A 25,834-nucleotide genomic window follows, 5' to 3' on the forward strand; every position below is an offset into this window, starting at 1 on the left:
GGTTTGCACTTGTTGGAAATAATAGGCACCAAAATGAGATTTCTAGGTGCCGTAACAGTTGGTGCCATGACAAGTGCGATTTCTTGAGTCCTGGTCTGGCTCATGACAAATGTCTGAAGAGGCAATCAGTTGAACAAGTTGGTCCTCAAATATGTATGCTCCTTTACATTACCATGTTACACAAATGACTGAACCCCCTGAAGAAGATTTGAAGGAGAACTTCAACATACTCTATTCGGGAAACCTTTGCTGCACCACCTTGTGAAATATATATGATGACAGTGCAATATAAACATCAAATAAATCATTCTACAAAGTTTCTTGATGATTACATTCTACTTTAATTTTTTTCCTCTGTCCAACATTCAGACATTGTAAATGTAATGCGACATTTATATAAAATTAAATAACAATAGTTGAAAAATAAATACATTTCATTAACATAAATACATAAAGAAACCCATTCTGCTGAAAAAAAACATTTCAGCCAATACTATACTCTTGTTTCAAAAGTGTCTGAAAACATGAAAGCAACACTCCATCTGGTACAGATGAAGTACAGACATATACAGCAGAAAGCTGGTGAGCTAAAATTGTCAAAAGAAAGTGTAGCAACGTAAAACTAAAATATGACCTTCCTCCACTACCTAAAATAGTAGCACATGGTATCAAAACGAGGTAGACAAACATTACTTGGTTGCACTTTTCAGGTAAAAGCAAGCAATTTTGGTTTAAGCCTTTTTAAAAAAAAATTCACCCATCCAGCACTGATTATATCATCACCATCCATTTAAAGTGCAATCCTATGGAGAATTACTCCAGTCTAAGCCCTGTGAAATCAATGGTTTGACAGTGGAGTAACTCTATGAAGGATTACATGGTTAAACTCTCTTAGAGTTCAGTTGCACACTGAATGTGGATATTTGCCATAAAGAGAAATCTCTATCATGATATGCAAGAAAGTGGCTCAGCCCTGCAGACTTTTCTCAGGAGGGAATTTTTCACATGGTAGGACTGCTGGAATTCAGCAAATACTTTGGTCACAAGACTCTTCACTAGAGAGTCACAGATCATTAATATGAAAGAGAAAAGGTTTACTACTCCCTGGCTGTAAAGAATGAAACTAGACCCTGACCTGGAATTTGAGATCCCCTACTCTTAAGGATCAGTTTGCAGTGAACAGCATTCAGATTTTAATCATTCCGCTCTCCATCCCTAGGCAGAAGAAAAGGGAGGATGGGCTGGAGAGGCTACAATTGTATTGGGGGGAGGGCAGGAGGACATGCAACTTGGGGGCACAACTTGGGGGCATCACAGAATCACATCCATTCTCTTTAAGCACCTTAACCCCAATTTTGCACACTACTCATTAAATTTTATGAACTACTGAAGTTATGCATAACCAGATTATAGCAGACAGTTTTTATAAAACCACAGAACTTGATTTAGAAAATCACCCGATTTAACTCTGTTTTGCACTAAAAAAAGTAACTCTTTAACTCATGGTTGCAGAAATAAACTGCAAATGCAACATGGGTTCATTCTACACATTTAAAAAATCACACTGTGGTTTAAAACTTGTTTTTTTTTGTTTACTTTGGGGATGGCAGGGCTACCCTGATTATTTTTAACCACCTGGGATGGTAATGTTACCACCAATACCTGGTATCACTGCTTCATAAAGAATACTGGCTTAAAACCAGGGCTTTTTATATAGCTGGAACTCATTTGCATATTAGGCTACATCCCTGTGATGTAGCCAATCCTCCTGGAGATTACAGTGGGCCCTGTACTAAAAGTCCAGTAAACTCTTGGGGGATTGGCTACATCAGGGGGTGTGGCCTACTATGCTAAGGAGTTCTTGCTACAAAAAAAGTCCTGATTAAAACCTTGCATTTTGACTCTGCCAGCACCCTGGAGACTGACAAAATTGTCAGGGTACAACTTTTCAAGGGTCAAAACTCCCTTTGTCGGATGCAAATAGGAATGGAAACCATTCTCTGTTCCTACTCATGTCTGATGAAGGGAGCTTTGACTCTTGAAAGCTTATACCCTAAGGAACTGCCGGACTCAAATTCAGCTGTTCTACTGCAGACCAACATGGCTGCCCTCTGAAACTGGATTAAATCCTGGACTTTCAGCCCTGAGGGTACAATAGTGAGGAGCAACTGCACAGTCAAGGACAATTAGGCCTGGCAGAGACTGTTCCAGAAGAACTCTGGGGTAAACTGACTGGAATGCATCTATTGTAGATAGTCTCAGTGGTTCAAAACACACACATAACACACCCATATGCATGCAAAATTGTACAATAGCCTTTCAACTCCCTGTCTCCTTTTGATTCATGACATATCAGCAGCAATGTTGCAGTACATAATTTGGAGAGAAAACCAGCTGCATGAGATGCCTATCTACATTTCTAGCACATACGGTTTTTAGCACCAGCTTATCCCTCAGCAGAGAAAGGAATACATTAGCACCTCAGATGAAAGTGTTTTACAGCACTGTCCCTTGTAATGGTAAAGCACCATGTAGATATTGCTTGAACAGATGTACAGCTATTACACAGTTGAGGTATGGAATTAAAACCGTCAAAGACATGCCTCAAAGGCTACACAAAGCACCATGCCAGCTTTTTGACTATGAAGACAATGCAGGTGTAAGGAAACTCTTGTATCTGTTAATGAGGCCTTTCTCTATAAAGGGCTTTAGAGACAAATTAAGATTTTTTAAATAGACTATGAGAAAACAATGTTATTTGGAAGTTAATTTGTCAGAGACTTTTAAATGGACACTCTATTGGTTGTCATTCCGGCCATTATGGTCTGATGCTTTAAATTCTCTTGGCTAGGGGGAAAAAATCAAATCAGTTGCAAAGGCCAAGTATTTGATAAAGCTATTTGAAAGTGGGGCAAGTTCTCTCAAGACTCTTGCCCTGCTATTTGTGTATGCACAAGTTACCTACCCAGGGATTATTTAGATGTTCTGCAAGAGGAAACAGCCTGCAAAGAACTGGTACCCCCCCAGGGTGGCTCTTACAGAAAGGGGGTAGCAGCATCCAAGATAAAACACCTCCCCTTCTTCTCCAAAAGTATCAGGGTGAGGAGAAACTAAAGAGAGTAAGAGGGTATTTCATACTGATATCCATGCATCACCCCAGGACACTGAAATCCTTTTAAAATTACAGTCACTTAGGCATACAGCTATGTAGCCAGGATATAATGTGATGCAAGGACAAGCATGCCACTATGACTTTGGCTGTCATAAAAGCTGCTTACAAGTAAAGTCATAGAGCTTTTTCGCACTAGCGTTTAACTCCGGCGTAGCACCCCATTTACCTCCGGATCTTTTCCTGGTTTTCGCACCTGTTGCTCCGGCGCTGCGGTTTGCTCCAGCGCTTCAGGGGTTTCACGCCGGAGTATGTTTTTCAACATGCTTCCGCAGTTTTTGAAAACCTCCGGATCCACACCGGATCCACTCCTCGGAGTTTGCTGTGGGAAATCCATCCACGCCGGATCGACTGCTTTGTGGGCGTCACCCTCTCCCTTTCCGTCCTCCCACCCCATCCACCCCCTTGGCCAATCATCAGCCGTTCGCGGCGCTTCCCAAAAGTGCCCGCACGGCCATTTTTTGTTTAAACTTCATATTTCTTGCGTAATAGCGATATTTCGAAATTAACAAATAGAAAAAAAAAAACCCTCCTGGAATAGCCTCAATTGCCACTTCAATTGGTTTCGTTAGAATTTTTTTTTATTATTATTGACTTTAGTTGCGTTATTTCGCTGTTGCGTTATCTCGCAACTACATTATACATTGTTGGGGGGGGGGAAATCTAGTGCCGGAGCGGGCCAAAGCATTCATGTGTGTGTGTTTTAAAAAGGCAATGCCTCCCTCAGCTGTGCCACCAGGATTTCTGGACCTGCACAAAATCGCCATGTATAAAATGGGAAGTTGAAGTCCTGCATTCTTCTCCCTGGCTATATTCCGCTCGGTTAGAAAATAGACGCGAGCTCGCTCTTCACACGCGCCACAGAAGGGGAAGGAGAGAATGGGGCGGGACGGGAGTTCTGGCAGCAGGAATCAGTCAGGTCCCCGTTGCAAGCGCCAGCCGGGGAGAGGGAAGAGCGCGGAGGAAATCCCAGCTTCGCCACCCGGGAGGGAGCGAGGCTGGGAAAGGAAGAAGCTGCCACACACACACACACACACACACACACAAACCCCTCGATTTCTCTCTCTTCGTTATTGCGATATTTCGCAACTTCAGAATTTGGGGGGGGGGGGTCTAGTGCTAGGATTCTCCACTGTGAATGCTTCTGTTAATACATAAAGGGCTGTGGAGGATACGACAGCTGCAGCCAATCCATAAGGAGCAGCAGCACACGTGATGCGGTTTGTCCACGAAAAGAAGGGGAAGGAACAGCTGTGACTGCTCGATGTTACGTTATTACGTCCTTACGCAACCAGACTTGCGCTTAAAAAAAAAATGATTGACAGGGCATCGAACTCAAGTCGATGCCAGTGGGAAAACGATTTGAGCCGGGGCTTCATGGAAAGCGACTCCGCAAATGAGTCCATGTGCGAAAACGAGGAAAATGAGCCGGACATAATTGCGCCGTGGAATAAGGGGAGCAAACGCTAAGTGCGAAAACGACCATAGTAAGTTAAAGGAAGTGAGAGCAAGTTGTCAGATTGTGGGGCACCTGTGCAACTGCTTAGAATCAAGGTGCCTTTGATGCTTTTACACAGGCTATGGATTCACAGAGCACAGATGCTTTAAAGCAGGACACTGCTGGCATTTTACGTGTTTGCTGTATGTTGCATCAATATGGAGCTACCCACAAGTATGCCCAAATTTCCAGAGACTGTTAACTCCTTCTGACACAGCAATAGCCACCAATGGAAAAATGTTTGAGGTCTGTCTAGTTAGCAATGACCCTGTGAGCAGGAAAGATTTTAGCCTTTTCATCTTTGCACTGGACATCAGAAATACCTGTAAATGTTTCTCTTCTTCAATCAAAAGCACGTACGATAGCAAAATGTTTTCAAACAAAACCATTCAGCTATAATGTGGCTGTTAAAAAAAGACACTGTGAAAAGTATCTCACTTTTGGGTCATTTCCGCACTAGACCTTTAATCTTGGTTCAGCCCTCTCCCCAAACTGATTTTCTACACTAGAATCATAAACTCATGGAGTTGGTTTCTATGATTCCATGCTGATAACACACATCAGTTCAGTACATATTTATACAATATGTTTCTCTCCAAATTTCAGGAAAACGAATGTTCTGCTTATCTTTATTTCTTGTGTTTCTTCAGGCACTATCATTTATGTCATTCCCATTTATTTAAAAAATATCAGAATGCTCTCCCATGTTACGAGGATACTCTGAAAGAGCTATATGGACATGGCAAGACAGATAGAGTCAGCTTAGCACTGGAATTCTCTCATAACTATAGTACTTTTGCAGAGGACTTGCAATAGTTGTTTTAAAAAGGAAGATTAAATGGTCCTTTTTAAGAGGGGGAAAAAAAAAGGTTTCCAGAAACTGGAAACTGAATGCTGAAATGATTCTTGTTTGTTTGCAAGGGGTTCCTTCATAATGGAGATTTGCAATGTGCAGCACTTGCAACGAGCTAATAAAATGAACAAACTTCATTATCAAGCAGAAAGTGCCTTTTTAAAGTGAATGGATTTCCTAACTGAAGCCCTTCCTGAATGCCTGTTTTATCTGGAATGCATCGATTCTTTTTTTAAGTGCAGTTTTCTTTTTTAAACAAAACAAAACAAACACACATACGCGCCCCAAATACTAGCACCGTGACTTTAAGCACACTCACTCCATTCCTATGAAATATCTGTAAAATGATTAACACCCCACCCCCACCCCCCATTCAGAAGTATGTTATGGTCGTACCGAGCTCCAAGGGCCAGTGTTCCAGGCAGCCTCGCGAGGGCAGTCCTGCACATTGCACTGCTCACGGTCTGGGGGCTTGTCAAGGATTTCACAGCTCAGATCAGTAAATCTCTCTCCATTGGGAAGCTGGCACACAACCAATCTCGTTCTGGTTCCTCCACCACATGGCTTGGTGCACTGGGAAAAGGCAGCAGACACAGATCATATCAGCAGTCATTGGGCTCATATACACGATTGCTTCTTCTCTTCTGTGATCCAACAGAGACCATTTGGATGACTTTAGAGGATGGCTCAAGTGAATACGTGAAGCTGCCTTATACCAAATCAGACCATCATGTATCAAGGTCAGTGCTGTCTACTTAGACTGGCAGCAGCTCTCTAGGGTCTCAGGCAGAGGTCTTTTGCATCACCTGCCACCTGATCCTTTTCACTGGAGATGCCAGTGATTGAACCTGGGACCTCCTGCATGCCAAGCATATGCTCTACCCACTGAGCCATAGCCCCTTTCCCTTAATCCATATGCATCTAGAAACAAGGGGGAAATGTATTTACGTATTTCATTTATGCTCTGCCACTCTTCCCAATGGGGATCCAAAGTGGCTTATATAATTCTCATCTCCTCCATTTTATCCCCACAACAATTTTGTTGGGTAGATTAGGCTGATAATGTGTGACTGGTCCAAGGTCACCTAACAAGCATCCAGGACACTGGGGATTTGAACCTGGGTCTCCCAAATCCTAGTCCAATGCTCTAATCACAAAATGCAGGCAATCATGTCAGAGTATTAAAACAAACTCTGAAAGGTTTGGATTTGATTGCAGGGGAGCACAAAATGTTACCTCTCTTCATATTTCTTTTTTTTTTGGGGGGGGGGGAGGTTTTGGAAAATGTAGGAGGGATCTTCACATCTGTAAATTCTGGGAAAAAATTAATATCAGCATTGATGCTCATAACAAATTTCATGAGACCTTATTTGACCTTATTTTCTAAAGAAAAATAAGCCCTAGATTAGCAGAATGGGGGATAAAACCAGAAATTTCTATAAGCACATGTCCTCTGAGGCTGTCCCTCCATTGTGGAGAGCCATTTCCATGGAAAATGGAGACAAAGATGTTGCAAAAAAGGGTTTTGTCCCCTCCCATAGTTCAAAGTCCTTCCAGTGCTTAAATCAAAGAGCTCTCACATTTGCAATGACAGGAGAATTACCAAGAGGGATAATCAGGAGATTTGGATAGCTGATGCTCTGATCACAGGGGTTCTCCTGTAGGGCTTTTAGCTGGCTCAGTTGTTGATTGCACTTACGGTCATTGATCAAAAGCTCCACAGGTGCTCTTTGCACACTCATGGAACTCAGGTATGACTTCTTCCACTCATTGCAACAAGGGCGCTTTGTCTAAGCAGCAGTATACCCATGAGCCCATGAATTCTCTGTAGATGGCAGTGTGATTCATACCCAAAATGAAAGTACTCATTTATTAAAATACATGATCAATAAATTTCATTGGGGGGGGCAAGTCAATGTAACTGTTTTAAATTAGGCATCAAACATTTAAGTCTTTAGCTGCTGTTTTCCAAACAAGTCCTATTCTTAATGAAGCATCACTTTTGAAAACAGACAACATCACTCACAATTTCATTGTGGTGCTTTTGCTCTTTTCGAAGACTGTGATTTTTTTTTTTTAATGAAGAGATGAAAGGAAATTTAAATGCAGCATAATATTAAACAACATTCTGTTTTCATAATCAACAATGCCTTTTGTTATTAAAATAACAATCTTGGCAGTGATTTGTTTGAAGAAGGTCATATTTTCCTTACCTCACCCCAGCTGCCATAGGCCCACTGAGGGCAAGGCCCTGATTCACACGACCTCTGCTCATCTGGTTTTGCTCTTCCATCACAATTGCTAGCAGTATATCCATTTTCATCCTGGCATACCACAACCCGCCGCTGAAATCCCCCAGCACATGTACTGGAACACTATAAAACATGATTATCAAAGGCTAAGAAAACTCATTCTAGGACACCTCACTGGTTCAACATTATCAGGTACTGAATGTTCCACATTTCATTCTCTTGCTTATAACCCACCCCCCTCGTCCCCCACTTCCTGTATTGTCTGCTTCATAAGAACTGGAAATTCTCCCATCAGCAGCTGCGATGGCATGATAAAAATATAAATATATCTTAAATGCAGTAGTGTTCAGATATTTATCCAAGTACAGAGACATTGATGGAATCTGGTTGTTCGTATGATCATACAGAACTGGAAGGGACTATGGCTAATTAAACAAAATCAACACTCTTAAAGCAGAATATTCTACACCAGGGGTCCCCAACCTTTTTGAGCCAGTGGGCAACAAAAAATGGCCACCACAGGAGGTAGAGCCAACCCCACAAAGGAAGTCGTAGTGCAAGGGACAAAAGCTACACTGGGAGAAAGTATGAGAGAGAATAAGTCCAACACTGAGAACAAAAACAGCAATGTTATTTTAATCTGTACAGTCAATCAGCTCTGCAGGAGCCAATCAGAAACTCTGCTGGGCAGGAAGCCTGCTGGGCTCCACCCTTTTCCTAAAAACTTATCAGGTAGCAGATAAGGTGTCACTGGGGGTCATGGTGTACATGGGCATCATGTTGAGGACCCTTCTCTTATACCAAAGACATCTTCAACAGGAGCATGCTCTGCCTTTCATTTTGTTATAAAAAGGCTAGCTCCTTATTGTGCAAGGTGTAATCAACTTACAGAATTCCCAGTTACAAGACACAATGCTAAGTACAATGCTTCTTAAAACTACACCAGGTTAACTATGGGAATAGGCCTGTCAACAGTTAACAGACCTATGAACCTATGAAGCTGCCTTATACTGAATCAGACCCTCGGTCCATCAAAGTCAGTATTGTCTACTCAGACTGGCAGCGGCTCTCCAGGGTCTCAAGGGGTGAGGTCAGATGTTCAGAAAATCCCGCTACGGGCATGAGTGGAGTTTGGGAGCATGTCGGATTTTAAGCGGTTGTCCAAACTTCAGCATCTGCGAATGGTGGTTAGCTCGTTCGAGTCCCGCATTGAGACGACTGGGGCATGGACTGCTTTAAATCCAGAACAAAATTCTTCTGACGGTTCCTGAGCGAAATTTCTCTGTTTGAAATTTTTCTGTTTGAACGCTCCATCGTTGGCAACTCGTTGGAAGCGCACCACTGCTTCCCGTCCAAAGCCCCCTGCAAGTGATATCACTGCGCCAGTGAATGAGCGAGCGAATGTTGGCTCGATAAATCGTTTACCCGCCCCTATGTCCGGAAACAAAACTCACTTTTGATGTGAACTAGATGTGAACTGATTTGAATTCCTGTTTTTTTTTCTGCACGCGTAGTGCTCGTGCTGGAAAAGTAGTGTCAACGGACTAGCAAAACTGTTAGTGATCCGACCCATTTAAAAGCAACGCGCATCCCCGCCCACGAGGTCATGGTGGGTGTGCGAGGTCTCTCGTGGAGAAGGGAGGAGACGCTGGATAGTGCAGATAGCGGACATCACTGCTCCTGCGCTAATGCAGATTGACGTCTCATGAAACGAGGTCCGGTAGAGCACTCTGATCGACCAGCGACGGGACCCACATGGGACAGAATGGGAGCCCGGCTGTTGTCTGATCAGAAAATTAATTGTGCGGATTATAATAGAGGCGCGTTGCAAATGGATTTAATGGTGAGTGTGACCGCACCCAAGCTGAGGTTTTTCACACCTATTTGCCTGGACCCTTTTTAGTTGGAGATGCCGGGGATTAAACCTGGGACCCTCTGCTTACCAAGCAGATGCTCTACCACTGAGCCACCATCCCTTCCCTGGCATGTTATGCTGATGGAGAAAATTATGGAGGTAAGATGATCTGGTCAAGAGGAATTTGTTAGATGTTGGCTTCCTTTCTTAACCTATTGGAATAGAACTAAACCCAATGAAAATGTTAGAGATATAATTCTACAGTATATATTGGTGGTGTGGTTAATATGATGCTACTGTCTGTGTCTTGGCTGCAAAGATATCAATGTTACTACTATCTGGTTGTGAGCGGGTATGTATTTAAGGCTGATTTTATTTATAATTCTTTTAGCTTTGCATTGGTGAAAAAAATAGTTAATAGCCATGTCCCAAAGCAGTATGCCTCTGAGTATCAGGGACAAAAAATGACCATCAGCGTGACACCCCACTTGTGAGCTTTAAGGCATCCAAATGGCCACTGCTGGAATCAGAATACTGAACCAGAAGGCTCTTGGGCTGAATTCATCCAGAAAATTTTGGGGTCATTTATGTCTGAGGAATGATTCTCCATTACTTTCTTAGGCAATTGCTTTTGGCTGTTATTATTCAGAATGCTTCTGCATAATAATAATAATAATAATAATAATAATAATAATAAATTTTATTTCTACCCCGCCCTCCCCGCAAAGCGGCTCAGGGCGGCTAACAGTAAATAATATATTAACATAAATAGTAAAACATTAGATTAACAATTAAAATTACACATAAAAACCCGTTAATTCAATTAAAATACTTAATTTACATTACATTATATATATATCTGGCAGTAATAGCTGTTCTGGCGCTGATTCTGCCAATTTAAATGGTGTTAAAGATGGCGGTTCTTCGTTCATTGCAACTCAGCAGTCCGTATCATTATAGGCGCGTCTAAAAAGGGCAGTCTTGCAGGCCCTGCGGAACTGGTCGAGGTTCCGCAGGGCCCGCACCTCCTCCGGGAGCTGGTTCCACAGTGCAGGTGCCGCAACTGAAAAGGCTCGCACCCTGGTGCTTTGGAGCCTGGCCTCTCTCGGCCCAGGGATGGTCATTTTGTTTTTACTTGCTGACCTCAGTGCCCTCTGGGGTTCATACGGGGAGAGACGGTCCCTTAGGTAGGCAGGTCCTCGGCCATATAGGGCTTTAAAGGTAATAACCAACACTTTGTACTGGACTCGGTAGATAACTGGCAGCCAGTGCAGTCCGCGCAGCCCCGGCTGTATGTGCTCCCATTTCGGGAGCCCCAGTAACAGCCTGGCCGCCGCATTCTGCACTAGCTGCAGCTTCCGAGTCCGGCACAGAGGTAGCCCCAAGTAGAGGGCATTACAGTAGTCCAATCTTGAGGTGACCGTTGCATGGATCACTGTTGCGAGGTCGCGGCGTTCCAGGAAGGGGGCCAACTGCCTTGCCCGCTTCAGATGAAAGAATGCTGACTTGGCAGTGGCTGCTATCTGGGCCTCCATTGATAATGAAGGCTCCAGTAAAACACCCAAACTCTTTACCTGGCGCACTGGTTCCAATGGTGCGCCGTCGAAGGTTCTGCAGTCCTGGGAATCCATGGAATACCTTTGCAGTGATCTAACACAAGTTCAGGTTATGCAGGGCCAAATAAATAGCCTCTTCACATCAAGGACCAATTTAGCACTCACCCTTATGCTGCTTTCACATCCGCCTTCTTTGTGCGGCATCCTCCCGATTTCCCAACTATTTGCGCTGGGGCTTCAGCAAACATTGCGGTTTTCGCACAGCAAACGGAAACCGCTAGAAACCAGTTTCTGTTTGCTGCACAAAACCCACAATGTTTGCTGCAGCCCCGACGCAAATTGTGGGAAATCGGAAGGACGTCGTGCAGAGAAGACAGATGTGAGGGCGGAGTAAGGTGAGTGCAAAATCGGCCAAAGTTTGGCTAGTCCATAAGCAAATGTAAAGATGCTGATATCCACAAATGGAATCTCCTTTTGGGTTATAATCAGACTAAGACAGACGCCCAGCAGCCACAAGAGTTACACAGCGCGTTCCCTAAGAATGGTCACAACACATGAAGAGTCTCAGTGGCTGTCTTTAGAGCTTACATTCTAATGTCACAAATTTTTGTATTTTAAGTGTATTTTGGGAAGCATTAACACAACCTTTAGAACTTTTCTATCAGCTGTTATAAATAGGTTTCAGACAAAGTATCCATTTCTGATTTATCTCTACATATTAAGGAACTGTTATCTGAAAGGTCTGGAAGAGAAACACCCTGCCATTCCATATAAAGCTATCCTTTGGTCTGGCAACAGGAACAAAACATATAATCTTGACTTAAAATAATAAAAGAAGTATCTAGCTCTTGAAAAAAAAATCGTATCTGGGGGCATGTAGTAGAATCCTCACAAAGGCACAAAGGTAAGAATGAGGGTTGGACAAGACATTGCAACAGCCATAGAGAAGAGCATTGTGCCTTATTCAGGTTTTTATCCTTCTCCTATGGCTATTATTATATGCATCTTGGCTTCTTTCCATCCTCCCTGGCAAACCCACACAATACTTTGGGGGGGGGGGGATCCAAATCCATTCAAACCCCCAATCCCTGAAATTATGAAAAAACATGCAAGCATACTTAACTAGTGCAGTCTATTCTGATCGCTGAAATTTTGTTCCCCGTTGTCATGAAATCTTGGAGAGTGGGCGGGATAGGTGCAGCTTGGAGATAACTTACATCTCAGCCAATCCACCGTGCAATTAAATAGATATCCACAGGTACTTACTGCTCCCCATGGTCCAGTTCTCCATTGACTGCCTCCATGAGCGTGCCCACGGCCTTGGTTTCGGTTCAGGTTTCCACCATGGTTGCTCTTCGGACGATAATCAGGATAAGGGAAAGGATGGATCGGCCTGTTGTAGTCCTGGTTGATCTGCTGACATGATGGCATAGAGCAATCTTGCTCTGTTGCAGGGATGTCCTCGGGATCACACTCACTCCTTTCAACAACCTGGTCATTGTAATCTATGCAGACTACCTGCCGAGTCACTTTACCTTGCCCACAGGTTACAGAGCACTATATGAACAGCGGAGAGAAAGGGAAGTGGTCATCCTTAGCAGCAATGAGATATAGATTTTAAAAATCATATGAAACTGCCTATTTGTAGGAAGCAGCTTCACAAAGTTACTATCACATGCCTTATGATTTCAAAGAGTTATGGGAGCAGAGGGCAAAATTATGCCAGTCTGCCTTGAGGTCTCACAGACATATTACAGCTGCAAGTTCCTAGTGAAAACTCCATTTGAAAGTGCAACAGGGTCTTATTTAGACAGGGACTGCTGCAGGGGTACGCATGTGGAGGGGCTTCTGTCTCTCCCACTCACAAGTTCCCCAAGCCAAAAATGCACCAAAACAGTGTTTTTTAAAGAATGCCTCACCACACCATTCTGGGTTGGGAAAATGATGCAGAGGGAGGCATGCCACAACCCTGATCAAATTGGGCAGTTCGATTGCTTTTAAATGGGAATTCAAAAATGTAATATAGCTGCCAGTATCCATGTAGTTTGGTCTGAAGTTGGAAGATTAACCAAGGTCTCAAACAAATGTGATGTTATCAAACATTTCAGGTTTTCACGGCTGGTAACATCATTAGGGTTTGTAGAATCTTTCGGGATCAAGTGCCGTGTTCTACTGGAGAAAGTTTTCCTTCCAGACGTTTCGTTCTCAGCTGCGGAGAACATCCTCAGTGGCGTTGCAGCCGGAGCAGGCGCTCAGACCTTCTTGGCTGCTGGAAGAAAACTTTCTCCAGTAGAACACAGCACTTGATCCCGAAAGATTCTACAAACCCTAAAAATGTGATGTTGCGGATTCCATGTACGTGTATGTGTGATCTGGATTGTAACTGCAGTACAACACAGTAAGACATGCTTTTCTCGTGACTGAAATGCCCCTGCAAAATCGCTATTTGCCCATTGAGGGAAGCAATACAGGTACAGACACAGATACCTGCATGTTTTCCCAGTGTGGCAAACTGCAGATCCATTTTGCATTAGGAAAACAGCTGGGGGCTTAACCCTCTCACTCTCCTTTTGTACCTGTTTCTGATCCAAACAGTCTCATGCAATACGGCTAATTTTTAGTTATTAAAAAAGCACCCAAATCCCCAACATCCCATCTGTTAGAACCCAAAGATGGAAGGGTTTAAACATACAACAAGCATTTATAGCTACAGAGATCAAGAAAATCCCTATCCTGCTTGCTGTATGTTTAAATGGCATGCTGGGGACTAGCAGGAGTACAGAACATAAGCATGACTGTCACACATGACCCCTGCACTACTCAGAAACCTTCCTCCCTTTTCAGGTTTAGCATTATAATAGTGCCAAAACAGCAGCAGGAGAAAATGCTGTCTGGATGTGGCTTTAGCCCAATACCCAGCTCAAAAGGCAGGACTATTCATCTACCAATCCTCCACCAATCTGTCTACCAGCCCAACAAGACAGTGCCATGAACAAAGAAGGTGGTCCCTGCCCAACAGATAGTCCAGAAAAAAAACTGAAGCAGCTGAGCCAGGATACACGCTGTGTGGTACAGCAGATGAGAAGCAGAAAACTGTAACGTGGCAACTACAAGGAATGCATTGCCAAGGAAAGGAGAACAGTAGGGGCTGATTCATATGTTATAAAGCCCTTGCCCGGAATCCCCCACTGGGAACTCATTTCCTCGACATGCACTGGCCCAGTTCAGATTGGACCTATGACACATGGGGAAAAGGGGCTTAAGCCACCCCTCCCCACACCATTTTCATGAACTGAAATGGGCCTGGAAAGCTGCTATCTACCCCACTGGATAAAATTAACATGGACCAATAGTTAAATCTCCCCAGCAAAGCAAATAATCACTTTCCCAGGATTGTTTCAGGCTCAAGCCATTCTCCTGATCCTAATGGGCCTTGTACTTACCTTAGAATTAAGTTCCCAGTGAGAAACTCCTGGTAGCCATGTCAAACAGATACACATCTGGTAGCCACAAGGACTTTATTCATTTATATCCCACATTTGCCTCCCAACAGGGACCCAAAGGGGACTTGTTCTCCTACATTTTATCCACACAACAACCTTGAAAGGTAGGTTATGCTGAACATGTGTGATTGCCCTGAAGGCATTCAATTAACTTCCATAGCAGAATGGGGCTTTAAAGCAGGGTCTCCCAAATCTTAGCCCGATATTCTATCCACTACACCACAGTGGCTCAGTGTGCAGAATGACCCTAAGACTGGGACGGTGATTCTGAATTTCCTTGGTCTTCTCTTCAAAATGCACTGGTGGGTGTGATAAATGGCTACAAGCAACTAGAGGATACATGTGAGACATTTGATTTAAATGTGGAAGTTGCTTACAGAGCTCCATTCCATGGCCTTCCACCGTCCACATGGTGTTACAGTACACACTTCTGTCGCTGACGGCTTTGGAAGTTGAAAGCAGGCAGCCTCATCAGCCACAGAGCCCTGATCATCCCGACAGCTGACATATCTCATCCTGGTGCCTTTCCCACACGTAGTTGAACACTAGGAAAGATTGACAAGAATGCCAATGGGTAAGATGACCTGTGCCAATAGAACATTGCAGACGTATGGTTGCAGGGTTTTCCAAGAGAACTCCAATGTCCCCTGGTACCCTAGGAGTTGACCAGTTTAACGTACTGGAGTCCAGGATCCAAATCTCCACTGTGTTCTGTGGCTGCCAGGTGCTCTTTCTTTTGTTTCTGGATTACTTGGGTGAAGACGGCAGGGTGCTGTTTCACAGTCCTATTTCACAAATGACAATACACATTTTTTTTTTAAAAAAAGGTAAATTTAAGAGTATCTACAGCTTCTGATATTTTTCTGCAGCAGTGTTATTAGGAAATATTATGTGGGACTCCACCTGTCTTTAAGATGCTTGTTTACTACAAACAGTTTGTTGAGGCTTAGAGGCAGATATTCCCAGTGCATTTGTGGAACTGTAAAAGACAGAAACCTAAATTACAGTGTTTTTTTAAATCTTCCTGTATCTCATCATTTCCCAGTAAAAATGCAAAGCCAGCTGACTATTTCTAATACTGGCTTCTATGAAGCATGTATCTAGTACCAGCATACACCAGTTACTGCACAAAAGACAACACACAAACAGAAGAATAAAAAGAAGATTGTGGCTTATCATGTGGATGAGATGACAGCAGGGCAGAGATACTGCTTTTAACTTTGAAGAGAGGGCTGCTACCACATGTTTTGGTCTGTCGCTGCTTCAAAACAGGAGAGCTATTTTCAGAAGCATCTCCTTTTCAGAGTTTTCTCCAGCTTTAATCAGACCTTGCCTGTATCTCGTTTAGTGCATTTTTTTTCCACTTGAGACTGCACATTTGCACTCTGTGTGAACAGGCAGATAAGCATTTTTCAGTGCCACAGCACCACCATTTTCCTTGCACCACCATTTTCCTTGCATCAGCCCTCTGGGGCTGCCATTTCCCCCGCTGTCTAACTGGAGGAGTTCGTCAGGTGTTTTTTTTAAAGTAATCAATAATCGTGTTACCACTCCAGCAATTTTCTGATTTCTGCCTCCAGGAAATCCTTGGTGGTGCAACGCAGGAGAAATGGCAGCTGGAGGTGCAGAGGCAAAGGAAGTGCACAGAATGCTGCCAGGTGGTTGCTCTGCTGCCATGGTGAATGCCTCCATATTCACAGCATCAACATGAACTGCACAAAGGCTCCTCACTGAATAGATGCAGCCTATGATGAATGGAGAGGAATCAAGTCTATGGACACTAAAGCAAGGAGAAATCTTAAACAGCAGCTGAAGCCTGGTGAAGATGCCAGCCCTGAATGAGGACTCCAAGATGCTGAGGGACAGAAACTGACGCAGAGGCCATTAGCCTGTTACAGACAAGATGAGCAGACACAGCACTGGAGACGCAAGGAAGAACTAAAGAAATGACTCAGACCAGCTCAATTCACATGGGCTACATCCAGGGCTTTTTTTCCTATCAGGAAGTCCTTTGCATATTAGGTCACACCTCCCTGATGTAGCCAATCCTCCAAGAGTTTAAAGTAGACCCTGTACTAAGAGCCCTGTAAGTTCTTGGAGGATTGGCTACATCAGAGGGTGTGTAGCCTAATATGCAAAGGAGTTCCTGCTACAAAAAAAGCCCCAGCTACATACTTCCTCTACTACTTAGCTTAGAGTGGAGGTAGGAATCCCATTTTGCATATGGAAAACTGTGGGGCTCACACGGTTGAGCCCCCAGACCCCACAAAGCCTGAAGACAGAAATGTGAGTGGATCACGCATTTGACATATCAGCCTGAGCTGCCCACATTGTGTCTGAAAGGCTGAAAGGGCTCAGACATCTTACACTCGTATTCATGCTTCCTTTTGCTGACACATGTATTCTTGACAACTGCTGAGCTGGTATTAGTTTCTGAAGACTAGGCAGACACGACCTCATGGTATGTCTTCCGGTGAGTGCTTTGTCTGTTCGATGCTGTAAACTGGTTTATTTCTGGCGCAACTGATGCAGAGATAAGTAAACCCTTCCTCAGAGAGGCAAGGCAGAAGCATTTTTTCCTCAACACGAGTGTTGTGTAGTTCATTCCAACAGAAAAGCAGCACATCATGAACAAGATATGTGAAAAGCCTGCTCTCATATATGGTTGTCCTTCATGTACAGAGAATGTTTGACTCAGCAGAGTAATTAATGCTGTGTGGATCTTGATTGTGTTAGGACAGAAGGGTGCAATCCTTTTCGCCTGAGTAACAGGTGAAAAAAGTAAAATCTACCTGTGAAGATGCTGGTGTGCTGGCAAACAAAAGAGGTTAGGGAGACATGGGGGTTGTATTTGGTCAGACATTCTGGGAGCAAGCCAAGCCCCAAGTCATGCTAGGATCTCAGCAGCTAGCCCTGTACTTAGCTGATGGCTGTGCAGGTCTGGGAGGTGACCATGGGCATAAACCATGCCCATCACCTTCTCCCACACTGCCAGCTTCTGTGCCTGAGGGCTTGTCTCATCTGCTTGTGTGCCAAACAAAACAGTCTAAAAGGTAAAAGTGGTCCCCTGTGCAAGCACCGAGTCATTACTGACCCATGGAGTGACATCACATCACAATGTTTTCTTGGCAGACTTTTTACACGGTGCTTTGCTATTGCCTTCCCCAGTAATCTACACATGCTGCTATTTTGGTATAAGAACATAAAAGAAGCCATGATGGATCAGGCCAATGGCCCATCCAGTCCAACACCCTGTGTCACATAGTGCCCCCCCCCAAAAAAAGGAGGTTCACAAGTAGGGTTAGAAGCCCTTCCACTTTGCCCCCCCCCAGCACCAAGAATACAGAGCATCACTGCCCCAGGCAGTTCCAATAATATGCTGTGGCTAATAGCCACTGATGGACCTCTGCTCCATATTTTTATTCAAACCCCTCTTGAAGCTGGCTATGCTTGTAGCCGCCACTACATCCTGTGGCAGTGAATTCCACATGTTAATCACCCTTTGGGTGAAGAAGTACTTCCTCCATGTTAGGAGCTGAAGCACTTCACTGTCTCCTATTATTATATGAATAGCAATTGTTGTGTTTTCTGTCTCAACACACCTACCTGTGTATCTGTTGGTTTGGTGGCAGCATTACACTCGTTATCATCTACCACAGAGACATAGGCACCGACCACACATTTCACTGCTCTCATTTGGTAGCCCTGCCCACACATCGCAGTGCACTGCAGCATGGATGGAAAAGAAAGCAGAGATGTACCTTTACTGCGAACAAAAGTATATCAGTTTTATACCAGTTTAACTCTTCCATACCACCCCCCCCTCAAGATCTTGGAAACTGCAGTATGGCAAGGGTGCCAACAATTTGGCATTCAAAAACTATCATCTGCAGAAAACTGCAAATCCTGCAGGGGCAAGATATTTATCAAACCACTTTAAGTCTGTGGTATTAGATGTGCCCTAGTAACCAGGCTTCAAAACGCGTCTTCCTGCCTGCCCCTTACTCATTTCCCTTTCAAATTAGGCCAAACAGTTAAAATGTGCAGCTTTTCTTAATATCTTGCACTCTTCACATATTGCCTTCAAATATACATGTGCAATTCACCATTCTGCAGGTTATTGATCTACTTTACTGTCCAATTTCTTCAGTCAGAGATCACACAACCTGAGGAGAACATGACTGTGATGGGAAGACATGATTGGCTGTACAGAAATATCTGTGGTCTGGACAGGTTTACCTTACTCGCTTTCAAAGTAGGATTCAATTATAGCTGTTATTATAATAGACACTGAAGGAGTTGAACAAAACTCTTAAGAGGTATTGATAATAAAGTCTTGTTCCACATGAAGTGTATTTTTAAAAACAAAAAGTCTAAGAAATGTCTTAAAACCAGTTCTAACTACGGGAATATACAATGTAAAGCGTATAAAACAAGAAGCTCCTGCAGGGAGCAAAGTGAGCAAAAGCCAGTGGGGGTGAGGGATAGGTGTACTTCTCTTTTGATGCTTGCTAAAGCTACTTTCTAAGTGTTCTAGAATACAACGCCCAGGCTTGCTTCCTGTTTATTCCCACTCTTCTCTTCCTGTTAGCTTCATATCTAGAAGTCAAATCCCTCCAGGAAACCCGGAAACTATTTAAATTAAAACTACACTAACTGAGGCCCAGAGAGAATGCAGGCCTCAAGTCAGGAAAAGTACCACTAAGTCTCAAAGAATACTTCTAATAATGGCTTAAGTCAAAGAAACTTTAAAAGGCTTCCTTTACAAACTGGAAGATTTTACCAAATCAAATGGACAGTAAAGGAGCACAGGTTCTGGCTGTGACAATAAAGAAAGCAAGAAGAGAATCTGAGGAGTGGATGGCTAAGAAACATTAAGGCAGACAATAAGCATTTCTTCAAAGATATCAGGAGCAGCAAACTAGCCAGGGAGGCAGTTGAGCATTTGGATGATAAAGGGATGAAAGGGTTGCTTAAAGAAGACCTGGAGATAGAGAAACTGAATGAGTTCTTTGTATCATTTTTCATTGTGGAAAATATGGTTCATGATGGAACCACTGCTTTCAGAAACAATGTCTGAAGAACTGAAGTGATAAGAGATGAAGTTCTAAGAGTACAACACAAACTGAAAGCTAGGAAGTCTCCAGGTGGCATTTACCCAATAGGTATTATGGAGCTCAAATCTGAAACTGTTGATCTACTAACCAGCATATGTAACTTGCTGCCAAAATTAGCCTCTGTGCCAGTGGACTGGAACCTAGTAAATGACTCTGAAAAAAGGCGCTCTAAGAGAATGCAGGGAATTACCTAACATCTGTACCAGGTCCATTAGTAGAAACAGTTATTAAAGATAGAATATTCAACACATTAAGAAAATTCAGCATGACCTATGCAAAAGGAAGTCCTACTTCACAAGTTCTTTGGATTGAAAGAGATTTGGAGGTTTTGTGGACTATGTGTGCAGCAGTGGTGAAGAAGACAAACAACATGCTGGGATTCTTAGAAAAGGGGCAGAAAATAAAGTAGCCAATACTGTAAGGCCCTTATATGAGGTCTCATTTGTACAACTCTGCCACCTCAAAACAGATATTGCAGAGCTGGAAAAAGTACAGAAGAGAGCAACTGAGACAATTATGGAGATGGAGTACCATTCCTAAGAAGAAAGGCTGAAGAGATTGGGACTTTCCACTTTAGTAAAGGGACTGAAGCAGGGCTGAAATAAAAATATATTAAATAAGGTAAATTGAAGGCCATTAATTAGGCACAAGGGCAAGAAAGCAAAAGGGCAAAGAGATTTTAAAGTGCTTGCTAGGTGTCTCTGAAATAATCCTTCTAGATTGCGAAAGTAGGGAAAGGGACGTTTGTAGAAGCATAAGGCAGCAAAAGAGGAAGTTAATCTTTGACCCACTGGCCCACTGCAACTGCCGAAAAGAGCAACTAGAAACTTGCTGGAATAAGCATTGAGTCAAATACCTTGGGAAATCTTGGGATCAGGTCAAAGGGGCAAATGTGTTTTTTATGAAGGATATTGCTGCAAGAGTGTTAGTAACATCAATGCCATGTATGGAAAGACCCTCCCTGTCTCCTTGTTTCTTTAGTAATATGACGCTTGTAATGATGTATAGAATATGGGGTGGTCCTTTTCTGTAATTCTACGATTGTTTACTGGAAATGATTGTCTGTGACTATAAAACTGTAGACCTTCCTGCAATCGGGGCTCCCAGATGTGTTCAGACATGAGTCTGGTCTGGGGCCCGTGTACACGTTAAATAAACCGCTGTTTCTTCCTGATTTCGCCTGTGGCCTTGTTTCTGCCTGACCACCAACAGCTAAGGTTGCTGCTACAGGATGATGGGGTGGGGAAAAAAGGTTTATAAAATGGTGCATGTGGTAGAGAAAGTGGATATAGAGAGTTCTTTTTCTAACTCTGCCATAATACTAGAACTTGAGGCAACAAATGAAATTGATTGGTAATAAGTATGGGTCAGATTAAAGTAAATATTTCTTTACTCAATAAGCAATTAAATTGTGGAACTCACTGCCAGTGGACATAGTGATGGTCATGAACAAAGATGGATTCATGAGGGACAGAGGTCATCGAAGGCTACCAGCTATGTTAAGTAAAGGTGGAGATAGCAATCCTGAATACCAGTGCTAGGAGGCAACATCAGTGGAAGGCCTTGGACTCTAAAGGCTTGTTAGTTGGCTTTCCCCAGCATCTGATTGGCTGCTGTGTGAAACAGGATACTGCACAAGAGGCACCAGGAAGGTAAGCTCTTCTTATGTTTTAAAGGTTTAAGCTTCTCTTCCAATCTAATAATGAAACTAGCTACTTTGTTTTCTTTAATTGGTCACGTCTCCCAGCAAAGTTCTTTATGAACAGAAACTCAATCAGCAAACAGTTACAGGAATGATCAAAAACTGCCTTCCGCTTCCACTGCTTCTTCTCAACAGGTTATCTACTTGCAGGACATTGTGCTCCCTTTATTTTGATGGAGCTGACATTTGCTGACTCATTAAGAGCCTTGGGATTAAGAGCCTTGGACCCAAAGTTATTACTGGAGAAGCAAATTAATGCAGCTGCAAAAAAGGCTTTCTTCCAACTCAGCCTAGCCTGAAAGATGACCCCTTACTTTGACACAGCTGATACCCTCAAAATCAATTTGGAAACTCCAGTTGGTGCAAAATGCCACAGGTTCAGCTATTAGCTAGATACAGTACACATATTATGCTGAACTTGCAGACACTTCTCTGGTCGCTAGGTTCTGTTTAAGCTACTAGCTATCACATACGAAGCCCTTCATGACCTCAGCCCCTCATATCTGCAAGACCACTACCAATTTATCTCTAGTATTGCTCCGCCCCCAGGCTTCTGGTTCACCCCGGCACAAATGATCAATTTCCCACCAGTTGCTCTGTGGGCTCATTTTGACATGGGGCCCTCTCCAGTTCTCCTTGCGGTTTCTTAATCCTTAAAAGATAGCATCACAAAGCCGCAAGGGGAAGTGGAGGAAGCCCCATGTTAAAATGAGCCCGCAGAGCAAATGGTGGGAAACTGATCATTTGTGCCAGGGTGAGCCAGAAGCCTGAAGGCAGAGTAATGCTAGAGATAAATTGGTAGTGGTCTTGCAAATATGAGGGTCCAAGGCCATGAAGGGCTTCATATGTGATAGCTAGTCGCTTAAAATGAGCCCATAAAATTGGACTCCTTGGCCCAACTAACTTGAGTGGGGTTACTTAAAGGTAGAGGCACCAGCAGCGCCACTGAATTTTGGTGCCCATACCTTTAAAAACAACCCCACTCAAGCCACCCAGAAAGTTTCTCCATAGGGAATAATGGAGTTTATGTTTAATTTGATTTATATCCTGCCCTCCCCACCGAGGCAGGCTCAGGGTGGCTCACATCAAAGTCATAGCGTGCTATGATCACAGAAATAAAAAAAAATAAAACCACTTAAATATATAAGTTAAAACACATAGATTAAAACAGTATACAGCTTGGTGCTAACACATTAGATGTTCCTCATAGTTCCAGGATGGTGGTTATTCAAGAATTCCCCTATGGTAGGTTGAAGGCCTGCCGGAAGAGAACGATCTTACAGGCCTTTGCGGAACTGGACGAGGTCCTGCAAGGCCATAACCTCTTCTGACAGTTGATTCCACCAGGACGGGGCTGCCACTGAAAAAGCACGATCCCTGGTGGTCACTAATCTCTCCTCCATCAGCCTGGGAATCACTAGGAGATTTTGGGATCCAGATCTTAGTACCCTCTGTGGAACGTGTGGGGACAGACAATCCCTCAGGTAAATGGGTCCTCAGCCATACAGGGCTTTAAAAGTAATAACTAGCACCTTGTAACGAATCTGGTACACTATTGGTAGCCAGTGCAGTTCCTGCAGCACTGGCTGTATGTGCTCCTACTTGGGCAACACCAATAGCAGCCTAGCAGTCGCATTCTGCACTAGCTGAAGTTTCCGGGTTCACTACAAAGGCAGCCCCAAGGAAAGGGCATTACAGTAGTCCAATCTCGAGGTGATCATTGCATGGATCACAGTTGCCAGGTTGGGACAGTCAAGGAAGGGAACCAACTGTTTCACCCGCCTCAGATGAAAAAAGGCAGATTTCCCAGTTGCTGCTATCTGGGCCTCCACTGACAGGGAGGCTTCCAACAGCACCCCAAGCTTCTGACCTTGGGGGCCATTGACAGTGGTGCCCTGTCAAAGGCTGGTAGGGGGATTTCCCTGCCCAGGCCGCCATGACTCAGGCAAAGGACCTCTGTCTTTGTCGGATTCAGCTTCAGTCGGCTCAGCTTAAGCCAACCAGCCACAGCTTTCAACGCCTGATCCAGGTTTTCTGGGAAAGCGCCAGGCCGGCCGTCCATCAGTACATAGAGCTGGGTGTCATCAGCATACTGATGGCAACTGATGGCATACTGAGTCAAAATTCAGAACCCCACCCCACCCCCCAAAAAATCTGAATACCATATTGGTGTTTGAAATTCAGGAATATTGGAAATACAGATATTTTTGAGGTCCAATATACACAAAACTCCAAAACCTGGTTTGTTTGTTTTTTACATACCCCTACACAGGACAAAAGGAGGTGTGATTTAAGCCTTCTCCCTGTGCAGTTTTCCTGATAAAAACAGAGACCCACAGCTGTTCTAGATTGAGGGAAAAAAGCAGGAGAAAATGGCTTAAAACCAAGGGGAGGTACCACAAGGGGGTGATACCTCCCGTGGTACCAACTTAAAATCATGCTCTTAGAATCATATTTGGAAGGGAGCTCCAGGGCCATCTAGTCCAACCCCCTGCACAATGCAGGAAACTCACAAACACCTCCAAATTCACAGGATCTTCATTGCTGTCAGATGGCCATCTAGCCTCTGTTTAAAAACCTCCAAGGAAGGAGAGCCCACCACCTCCCAAGGAATCCTATTCCACTGAGGAATCGCTCTGTCAGGAAGTTCTTCCTAATGTTGAGCCGGAAACTCTTTTGATTTAATTTCAACCCATTGGTTCTGGTCCTACCTTCTGGGCCCACAGAAAACAATTAATAGCAGGAGTTCCATTCATGCAACTCCCACTGTCGCTTTTATTTGAACCCTCCACACTATTGGAGCTCCCTGGAGCAAAATATAACCACACTAGCAGCAAAAACGAGAAAAAAACTGAATTCAAATACCTGGCCCCATGGTCCCACTTGCCAAGCAGCACAGTCCTGTTGCTGACAAGCCTGCATGGAATCTGGCTTTGTGTCAGGATTGCAAAGCCTGTCGCTTATACGTTCGCCTCCAAAATGGCACCAAATTTGTCGGTGTTTGTGCCCTTTTCCACAAGTTACCAAGCACTGGAAGAAGAAATTAGAAACCTTTAGCCCCTGGAAGCAGCTACTGTTACCAAGTGCTGCAGCTTTATCAGTGCAACATTCACTTAAAAGGCTAAAAAGGCCAAAAAAAGGTTCACAGGTGAGGATTAACATTTTGGGTCTCAGGTGACACAGATTAAGAATAGAATTCCTACATCACTTTCTATAAAACCAGAATTGGTGCTACTGGACTTGCGGGATGACCAGGATACAGAAGGGCTATACAAGGATCTTGTCTCAACTGTGTTTGCAGCAGCCAGGTTGACTATTGAAGCAGCATGGAAATCACCAACTTCACTGATGATCAAGGTTTGGCAAGACAAAGTATGGGATCACTTTGTCATGGGCAAACTCTCTTTCATTTTGGATACTACCCAAGCAACATCAGCGGCACAACACTCAAACTTTGTATTGGTTTGGCCTCCAGTCCTACAGTATATGGCAGAGAGAGATTTCCTTCCATCCAACCTATCCTATCATAGATGGCTTTTATTTTAAGCCTTTGATCTGACTGACTGGGTTGTTAGGAACCCTTATGGTTGTCTTGCTAAATAGGTGACCCCTCATAGGCAATTTTTACTTCTTTTACAGAACCCCTACAAAAGCCTCAGTGAACTGTTGATTGCACATTGGTACTATACTCTTGGTGCAACTGATTGTTACTTCTGCTTGTACTATTAATTGTTGCAAATAAATATTAAAACATTTAAAAAACATTTTGGGTCTCAGGAATTTAGTAGCACAGTCATGCAGACAACCATCCCCATGTCAGTATGGCAACTTGTGTGTATGATGCCAGAAAACCCACCTCACTAAAGAAAGAAGATGTTAGAAATGAAGATCTGTTAAAAATGGGGAAATGAGCAGGGAAAAAAGGACAAAATCATTTCAGTATGGTCCTTTTATCCATGATATTTCCATGTGACCCACAGTACTGCAAGTTCCGCAACATCAAAAATCTATTGCGCCGCTCATCATTTTAATGTAAGAAGGCCCTTACTTCTGACCAATCACCAGTTCTCCACTGTGGACATGACAGTTCGTTGCAGCGCTGAACGGTCACCTTCTCTTGCTGACTGCATTTACTGTCTTCCAGAACATCATTGAAGGTGTTCATGCAGACAGCTCGGCGCCTTTTTGTGCCACCTCCGCAGCTCTTTGAGCACTTTTAGGAAGGAAAACAGAGCCAATAAAGAGAGGAATTGCCCACCTTCTGAAAACCCTAGCTATAAGAAATATTTCTCCTTAATTTCTAAGCAACCACTGAATAAGAATATTTTA

At 43.6% G+C, this 25,834-nt stretch overlaps 1 protein-coding gene across 3 annotated transcripts in view; it reads right to left on the reverse strand.

The window, feature by feature from the left end:
- ADAMTS9 (ADAM metallopeptidase with thrombospondin type 1 motif 9) overlaps positions 1-25,834 on the reverse strand; it is a 256,847-nt gene that overhangs the window by 85,300 nt on the left and 145,713 nt on the right. For all 3 annotated transcript variants that reach the window (XR_009555428.1, XM_060239461.1, XM_060239460.1), the window contains exons 21-28: positions 25,554-25,718; positions 24,371-24,535; positions 18,293-18,412; positions 15,367-15,471; positions 15,064-15,231; positions 12,450-12,740; positions 7,734-7,895; positions 5,917-6,093 (exon numbers count right to left, since the gene is read on the reverse strand). Coding sequence is in view for 2 of the 3 variants with exons in the window: in XM_060239461.1 (XP_060095444.1) it covers positions 5,917-6,093; positions 7,734-7,895; positions 12,450-12,740; positions 15,064-15,231; positions 15,367-15,471; positions 18,293-18,412; positions 24,371-24,535; positions 25,554-25,718 (1,353 nt within the window). In the remaining variant the exon portion in view is untranslated. The remainder of the gene's footprint in view (positions 1-5,916; positions 6,094-7,733; positions 7,896-12,449; positions 12,741-15,063; positions 15,232-15,366; positions 15,472-18,292; positions 18,413-24,370; positions 24,536-25,553; positions 25,719-25,834) is intronic.

This window comes from Heteronotia binoei, chromosome 5, assembly GCF_032191835.1.
Source record: "Heteronotia binoei isolate CCM8104 ecotype False Entrance Well chromosome 5, APGP_CSIRO_Hbin_v1, whole genome shotgun sequence".
Taxonomy (NCBI): Eukaryota; Metazoa; Chordata; class Lepidosauria; order Squamata; family Gekkonidae; genus Heteronotia; species Heteronotia binoei.